A 9083-nucleotide genomic window follows, 5' to 3' on the forward strand; every position below is an offset into this window, starting at 1 on the left:
AAAAATTTATTTAAACATACCTAAGTTTTAGAACAATAAATTTGAATGGAAAAGAACTGATATTTTGTACTATCACATAAATAATGATATAAACGAGTTTCACGTTTTCAATGTCACTTCCAACTTTTTTAAAATAAAAAAAAATTAAACTCCACAATGGCATTTCCACAATGTAAAAAAAAAAAAATAAAGTCTACAATGTGTGATTAATTTTCAACTTCCTCAATTTTAAAAAAAACTAGGGTCAAATCAATATTATTGTTATAGTTGACTTTCATAAATTAAAAACAAAATTATCATATATATATATATATATATATATATATATATATATATATATATATATATATATATATATATATATATATATATATATATATATATATATATATATATATATATATATTTATAGGATAGGGATCAAAACCAAAACTAAGTATGGGAAAATCTTTTAATATCATTTTCTCCATATAAAATGTGCATGGTTTTTTTTTTCTATCACCGTTGCTTTATTTTTCCTAGTTTTCCATTTCTTCATAGGTCAAATTAAAAATTAAACATCACCAATTAAAAATTAAACAACTTAACACGATGTACTATACATCATGTATAATGCATCCACTAGAAATCTTTTGCCCCTGCAACTCTTTGAATTTGACCTTTCCATAATCCATTGTTACAATTTCTACCAAATATCTTCAAGGAGCATATTCATCCTATCAGTAGTTAGTCAAGTTCATGATTTGCTTCATTGGCCTAATTCACTCTTCTTAAGAGGCCCGTGAATTCTAACTATTTCCTATCAAAACTCTAGTAAACAAAATAAAAAATGGGGTGAGCATCATTTTTACAACTATACCTTTATATTTTAATTTTGCTTGTGCTTATATATAGATCCTTGATTTCTTTATCAGCATTGTTGGACAAGGAATATGGAGGAGTTGAAGCTCTAGTTTTGAGCCTCCTACACTGCACACTTTGGTTGGACCTATGATGTTATGTAGAATTAATCTGATTTGTGGTCAGCATCTGTTGTGGCTTGGACTTGAGCTGCATACTGTAAGTTCCATAGGACATCCTCAAAAGAGGGACGAAATGAAGATTCTGGAGATATGCATTTAGTTGTTATTGAGATTGCAATTGATAATGACTCTTGAGAGCAAGTGGTCAACACTATAGGATCCACAATCTTTCTTCGACCATCTTGACTGCCAAAGGATGCCTGTGTGGTTCACCAATCATCACATAAGGTCTTAAATTCAAAAATTAACCATTTATAATAAGTAAAAGGTTTAAATGTGTACGTAGTAGCTAGTATAGTACCAACAAATATGTATTTTATATGTTTTTTAAGATATAAAAAACCGTTCATTTTTATCTTTATAACTTTCTTCAAACAATATCTATCATTATTTAGTGATAATGTCACATACATTTAAACATGTCACATTAATAATCATCTTAAAATGATGAGTAACATGTCTCTAATGCATATCTCTTTATAATAAAGATTATTTTCACACTTTTAAAATATATAAAAACCAAAATTAATAAAAAAAATTGAAAGACTTAAATTAAAAGTCTTCATGTTTATAAAAAGTAACATATATATTAAGCCTAAATCAAAAAGGAAATGAACATTTCATAACAATAGAAAATGGAAGTATCCTAGAGCTTTTTATATTCCATATTTGACCCAAAAGGATTTCGACTTCATAATTTAAATTTTTTTATCAACATGCTTGTTTAAATGAGCTTAAAATAAAGTAATCGATTTGGTGACGGTTATTTTAAGAAGTTACAATTTAACTTTTAAGAAAAGTACTAAAACAACTTTGTTTTGATATTTTAGTTTTGTATAAATAAAAAAATACATAATTATTGTAATATTTTGAAATCATATTTCTAATTAAAAAAAAACTTTATGGGAAAAAAACTCTCAAACTAACGGCCTTATATGCCACATGTAGAGATTTAGGAAATTGTTATATTTTTTTATAATCATGCTATTGGTATTAAGTATTCTATCAATTTTACTAATAATTAATATCCGTCCAGAAACTCGTCTAACCACCTTTAGTAGGATTCTCTTCTTTCAATTATGATTTTTCCATTTAGAATTTGAAATCTTATTTAAGAGGATCGAGTATAATACCACTCAAATCAATTACTTATTGATTAAGCAATCAATATATAATGACAATACATATACACAATAATTTCTAAATTTTCGGAATTAGCACAATGAAAATGAATAAGAATGAAAAAAAGATGACTGAAAAAATCATCACGACGTTTAATATATTCAGTAAAACAGTAGTTTTGTTCATTCAAAAGCAAAATCTTAGAAAAAAAATTACTAACCTTTTCATTTAGAAAAAATGTTTCACCTTTGTCGCATGCTATGGGTCCAACAAGTGATTCAAACAATATGAATCCAAAATTATAAACATCATCGTCCGCTTTGGTCCGTGGGCTACAAGAGAAAAATGAACAATTTGTTTGTTATACACAAAATAATTTAAGTATAAAAGAAGGACCCTTGATAATGGATTGTGAAATAATAAAACAAAAAAGTGACGACTAAACTAAAATTGGGACATGTAGTGGCAAATACAAAATCCTAATATGTAAACAAATCCCCATATCAGTGGAAGTTAAGCATGATTTGGTTATGCTAAAATAACAGTAGTCATAACTCGTGGATGTGTAGTGATGGTAATGAGTATATGAATAAAATAATGGTACAAAGTGCAATAGAGAACTGGGGTTTAGGTTGGAAGCAAGGTTTTAAATTACAATTAAAGTTGCAAAAACTTTCAAAACCTTAATATTGCAAAAACTTGTAGACAAATAAAGTTGGTGCGGTCGCAATTGCGATAACAGTGTGATTGCGGAGACCTCCAAAACTTTAATATTGTGGCCACATTTGTAATTTGAGGACTGCAATTTAAAACTTGGCAATAGGTAGAGTGGAAATTGTGGAAATTTTGTAATTCAAATTTTATAAAACATAACAAGATAGTTCGTACTCCAATTGCAAGTTGTTCTACGAAAGTAAAATGAGCTTTGGTAGCATACCATGGTTTTGGTTTCTCACCCTTTGCCTGTACAACACAAATAAGCAGCAGAGTCACTTGAGGATCAATTATATTAGATCATGGTAAAACTGCAACATTGGATTGCCATTAACATACCTCAAAATTTTCAATTTCTTCTGTGATGATGGACATACCATAGTCACTCAGTTTTGGAATGCGGTGTTCATCAAGTAAGACATTCTTTGTCTTTAGTTGGTTACTAAAACAGCCAGGTATAACACCAGTATGTAAGAAATGCACTGCCTTTGCAATTCCAATTAAAATTGTCAATCTATCAGACCACTTAAGTGCCTTATCTACAGAAAATTCTGCATGTTTGAATGAAGGGAGATTAGTGGATTAAAGCCTTCAAGAAAGATATGATGTCCAAAAATAATTGCTGCAAGTTATAACAATACTGATTATAGTAATAAAAACGTAAGGGATATGAAGGATGGAAATGATACATCAGTCATAAGAAAAGATATGTTATGAATGCAGCAGCTCTTTACAACCCTAAGGAGGAGTGCTGCATCATAAAGTCAAGCCTAGAAACAAAAAGAAGTGTTAAATCATCATACTTTGGCATCATCTTTGGCGGGTGGTTTTGGTGTATGACATTATATTTCGGTAGCTCTTGTGCTATGTGAATGTTGTAGCTCATGTTAATGGGTTTGATACCCTTTGTACTCACTATTCTAATAATTTTTTTTGCTTATAAAAATATCAAGTCATTGTGGCATACTAGTTTCCAATTATCAAATTTATGTATGATTATTGTTCAGAACTTGAATGCAATCTGTTTCTAAATGAAAAGGAAAATTTCTCCATGCTAAGTGGAGACACCTTTCCTTCTTCAATAGCAACAAGATCCACAAACTTAAACTAGAGTTATTTATGCAGACACATCCCAATTGAGGTATTCTTTATATATTGAAGCCAAATAGATAAGTAGGGAAATTTATGCACTTTTAATAATATGCATACTATTATATTATGCCACACTAACCTGAGAGATGTGTACGATAATTCCCATTTGGCACATACTCATATACAAGATGAAGCTTGTGGGAATTGGGATCATCTTGTCCACCACCATCAATACAATGGCCCAAAAGGCTAACCAAATTTGGATGTTGAAGCTTTGAGAGTAAATCCAATTTAGCTCTAAGATTTTGAATAGAGCATTTCTTTGACAGAGCCAAAGATCGTATCGCCACGTAGGATCCATTCTCTAGTTTACCTTTGAACAGCTGTAATATGACAGACGACTTAAAAGAGGCATTTGCAGTGAGCATAAAAATTAGTTTGACAAAGATTTCCTATGTCTACATATATACATTTTAAATCACTTGACTTTTTATTAAGGAGGAAAATTCCCTTTGCTAACAAAACTAATATTTTAACAATTAACATTTATCCATAAAAAAAGAGTAAAGGCCCCAAAACAATTACTTTCTTTATGTGCATATGATTAGTGAAATCTTGACAAGGATTTCAGAAATTGCAACATTCCAGAAACTCAAGTACTTTTGGCATTTTCAGGTTTACAGCCAGTTTCCTAATTCTGCACTCTATGTACTTATTTTCAGTTAACTTAGTATTTAACAATGACAAAAAGAAACCCTTCATTCTGAAGAATAATTTACTTACAATTAATATTTGAAAACTAAAATCTATTCAATTTTGTTTCCTTAAGATAACTTGGTAGAAAAGTAGCACCCACCTCAGTAATATATCCTCCCTTAAAATAAGAAAAAAGAAAAAAAAAATCCAAAGTTTCAAACAACATTTTGAGTGGTTGAATGGTACCTTCCCTATGGAGCCTTGACCAATATAAGTTGACAAGTCAAAGTTTTTTGTGGCTTCCTTCAATTCCTCTATCGAAAAATGTCGACAGGTTGAAGTAGTTTGTGTCCCTAGCTTCACTGTTTGAGAAATAAATCCTGAAAACCATAGGAATCAAGACATTATTACTATGTTAGAAAATTGCATACCCAATTAAAATCTGAAGAATTAAATACACACCACTAAGGCCTAAAATGTACTTACTAGCATTTGCAAGGATCTCAGATGGAACCCCAGTTGTGGAGTTATCGTGAACAATTTTTAGCAACACTTCCTGCCCAGTTTTCTTTCTGGAATGATATTTTTTCCATAAGAAGACTCCAGACACCAAAACCACAAGAACAAGTCCAACAATGATGGCCATTGCTGCAGCTACTTTCCATTTCTTCAAGTTCTTCCATCCAGAGCTAGATTCTCTACAATAAGACCCACTATTTTGGTTCTGAGAATTCAGAGATAAACAGTTTCCAGCATATCTGACAACTCTACCATCAGTAGTATTGGCCAAGCAAGAAGGAAGTCCACCACTTAACTTGTTACTAGAAATGTCCACAAACCCAAGTTTGCCCCCACAGCTAAGTTTGTCTTGGAGGGCCCCACTTAGCACATTGTTTGCCAGATTCAAATAACTTATTTTGGGCGAAGAAAACAAGGTAGATGGCGGTGTCTTACTGAGGTGATTTGAAGACAGATCTAGATGTTGAAGCTGATCTAATTCACCAAACTGCTTAGGTATATCTCCTGAGAATGAGTTATTGCTAAGCAAAACTGTGACCACTGATTTAGGAAACAACGGTAGTTCAGATTCTAAATGGTTTTCTCTTAAATCCAGAACATGTAGACCAGTGAGAGAACCCAGATCAGGTAATTCCCCAGACAGCTCATTGTGGGACAAGGAAATCACTTCAAGTGTCTTAATTTTGCATAGTGAGGAGGGGAATGAACCCTTTAAACCATTGCTCTTCACACTCAAGATATTTAGATTAGACAAGGAATCAAACCAATCAGGCATAGTGGTGTTAAAATAATTGTCATCAAGGGTCAGTGCATGAAGCTTTACCATTGTGGATAATTTTTGTGGGATGGCTCCAAATATGAAATTGGAGCTCAAGTCCAAAACTTGAAGAGAAGAGAAACGGTGAATCTTATCAGGAAGTGGCCCCCAAATCCCCAAGGACACCAAGCTAAGAACCCTTAAGCTGGTCAACCTTGTCAGAGTGGTGAAAAAGGAATCAATGGAAAAATTCATGGATAGTGTCTGATTAGGATCTGCAAATCCATTGAACATTGGCGGCTTCTCAGACTTTTCTCCCATAATTTTAAGCTCAGTTACCTCATCATCCTCACATTTAATGCTCAGATTTGCAGAGGGAGAAATACTGCATAGGTCCCAATTGTAATTTTCCCAAATTTGAAGAGAAGAAGGGTACTCTAGATAAACTCTTAACTGGAACAAGGCTTGAGTCTGAGCTGCTTGTAATTCATGAGTGTTGGGGATGAACAAAAACCATGAAAGAACCACAAGATAAAGGTAACAGAAATGTCTCATTGAACCAGCTTGGAACGTCACGCACCAAATTTGATGAATATGTCAAAAGACTCAAAACAGATCCTTCAAACTTCAGAGATGTCAAAACTAGACCACCCAGAGGAATTTTTCGTCCAACAAGTAAGGTTTTAAATTGCAGTGGTGGTCGCAATTTCGTCACAGTTCTTGATATCACAGGAAATTGTAGACGCAATTGTAGTGTCAGAGCCCCTAAAAACTTTAAGGCCAGAATCGCGAGAAATTGTGAACAAATGCAGTCGATGCAGCCATAATTATAGTGAGAAGAGACCCAAAAACTTTGACGTTGTGGCTGAAATAGCGGTTACCAACCAATTTTTAAAAGCTTGTCAACAGGTTAAAACACTGCATCATCTCCTCAGACATGTCATACACAACACACAATTGAAGAGCACCAAGAAGGAAAAAAGAAAAGGAACTTGGACAGTGTTCAGTGAGGTTCACGGAGTAAAACCTGTAACTTTGCACCACGGAGCACCTGTTTGGAAAAACAAAGAACGACCCATTATATGGAAGGGTGGTTTAATGTAGATGGTGAGAGAGAAAAACAGAGGAAACAGAGAACAGAACCTTGGGAAGTGAAACTAAGTTGAGTCATTGGTCGTGCAGAATTTGATGCTTCAACGGTGAACGTGTTTGAAATCAAGGTAGGTTAGGTAGTTGAAAATGCCGTACCATGTAAACTGACAAAGACATTTATTGCGTTGTTCCAAGTGGCGTTGCTGCCATTAATGGGGTCGGTAACTATTGGAGAGGAGATGAAGAACAGAGAAGATAGCAGACACAGCTTCAGAACTCTGAAAGATAATGTAGTAATGAATCTATCTATTATTAATTTATATGTATTTTCTCTCTTTGGTCATTTTCAAGTCAGGTTATGACGTTAATTAATAATTACTACTATTCAATAGTTTTGCACGCAATGACTCTTATATTTTCTTATTTAACGACTTTAATGCTGTTTTTCTTTATACACATTGTTTGATAACGAGAAAGGAAACAAAGAGTGGAAATAGGCAGGAAAGAAATGAAGAAAAGATAAATCAATAAAAAATAAAGTGAAAATATTATGTTGTTTAGTCTAACAAAAAATAAAAGAGAAATAGAGTGGAAATAAGATAAAGAAATTGTATAGTTTAAAAGAAAGAAAAAAATTGATAATAATTATTTAAAAAATTGTGGTCATATGATTGATTATGTGCATGTTTGAATTTTCATCTAATTTGCGTTGGGATGCATTTCAAGACACATCCAATGAAAAAACACAGAAGATACTTCTTCGATTCGTTCATGAAATGCCATTTGAAGGCCAATGACGAAATATTCAAACAAACCCTATGTATATCAACAAAATTGATTAATTGAGGGAATATTATTTACCTTTGCTGATTGGAATGAGTGCGAGTGTGCGACAACATGAGGATAGACATGGCAATGGGGCGGGTCGGGTACGGGTATTGTCTCCTCAATCCCTTATCCCGACTCCTCAACATATCCCCATACTCATACCCGATACTCGACGGATTTGAGTTTATTGTCTCATTCTCGTACCCGTCGGATATCGGGTATCCCCAACCCCGTTCCACACACCATTTAGAAAAAAAAAATTTGTAAAAAAATATTAAAATTTTGATTTTAGAAAAAAATAAATTGATTGTTAAACATTTATTTTTAACTATTTATATATCAATAAATTTATCATAACGCGTGTGTCTACATAAATAGTTAAGAAAATAATATTAAATTATGTAAAAATTTTAAAATAAAATTAACTAGTAATAAAAATTATATACCTTTTGATTAAATTATGCAAAAATTCTAAAGATTTTAAGTGGCGGAGCGGGTTCGGGTTCGAGGTCGGGACGGGTCTAGTAATCCCATACCCGTACCCGTACCCGACTTTTGGTTATCAGGGAAAACCTGAACCCGAACCCATACCCGGTCAACTCAGATATTACCCGTCAAAGTCGGGACGGATTCGGACGGGTACCCACGGGTACGAGTTTTCTTGCCATGTCTACATGAGGAACTCACGAAATCTAAGACCACGACAGTGTTAGGATCTTTTTCGCGTGAGAAATGCACTAAAATAAGGGTGTGAGGGAGGTTAATTTTGGAATCCCATTCTAATACCCTAGAGGTTTCTTGCTTTCCTCACCATGTCTTTGATGTTCTACACCAAAAAAAAATGTGGGACCCATAATATTTTCATTCCTTTCCGCGCTAATTCACTTCTACCCAACAAGGTGACTTCTAGTGGAACTGGCATGTTAACATAATTTTCAAAATTATTCTTTTTGCCCATTTTTTTTTTTGTTTTTAATATTTATAATAGAAAACAATTATCAAAATCAAGAAATAAACATGTCCTAAATCTTCATGTGTGTTTTTTTATAACATTGTCTTAATCACTAAAAGAAATTATTATTATTATTTATATTACTAATGTACCAATTAGTTATAAGTGATGTGAAAACATTAAAAGTCTAAAAATATTATGCATCACTATAAATAAAAAGTATAAATACTTAGAGTATTTAATAAGGAAAAATAATGAGAAAAAAATAAATGTTTTATAAAAATTATAA

General features: G+C 32.5%; 1 protein-coding gene across 1 annotated transcript; it reads right to left on the minus strand.

The window, feature by feature from the left end:
* Nucleotides 1-630: 630 nt before the first annotated feature.
* On the minus strand, nucleotides 631-7312 carry LOC100799183 (probable inactive leucine-rich repeat receptor-like protein kinase At3g03770). The gene is made up of 8 exons (XM_014772051.3): nucleotides 7066-7312; nucleotides 5133-6973; nucleotides 4893-5026; nucleotides 4090-4333; nucleotides 3198-3409; nucleotides 3082-3107; nucleotides 2365-2476; nucleotides 631-1222 (listed from the first exon to the last, which is right to left on the minus strand). Exons 2-8 carry the CDS (start codon nucleotides 6475-6477, stop codon nucleotides 1007-1009), a joined length of 2289 nt encoding a protein of 762 aa, XP_014627537.1. The 5' UTR covers nucleotides 6478-6973; nucleotides 7066-7312; the 3' UTR covers nucleotides 631-1006.
* Between the last annotated feature and the right edge of the window lie 1771 nt (nucleotides 7313-9083).

The sequence above is a fragment of the Glycine max genome, chromosome 19 (genome assembly GCF_000004515.6).
Source record: "Glycine max cultivar Williams 82 chromosome 19, Glycine_max_v4.0, whole genome shotgun sequence".
NCBI lineage: Eukaryota > Viridiplantae > Streptophyta > Magnoliopsida > Fabales > Fabaceae > Glycine > Glycine max.

Bases quoted from the DNA above. Each gene is read 5' to 3' on its own strand.
- LOC100799183 (XM_014772051.3), bottom strand. From the start codon at position 6,477: ATGAGACATTTCTGTTACCTTTATCTTGTGGTTCTTTCATGGTTTTTG. The intron at 5,027-5,132 runs GTAAGTACATTT...TATGGTTTTCAG, and splicing joins TGAGATCCTTGCAAATGCTA to GATTTATTTCTCAAACAGTG. The intron at 1,223-2,364 runs GTTAGTAATTTT...TGAACCACACAG, and splicing joins CATTTTTTCTAAATGAAAAG to GCATCCTTTGGCAGTCAAGA.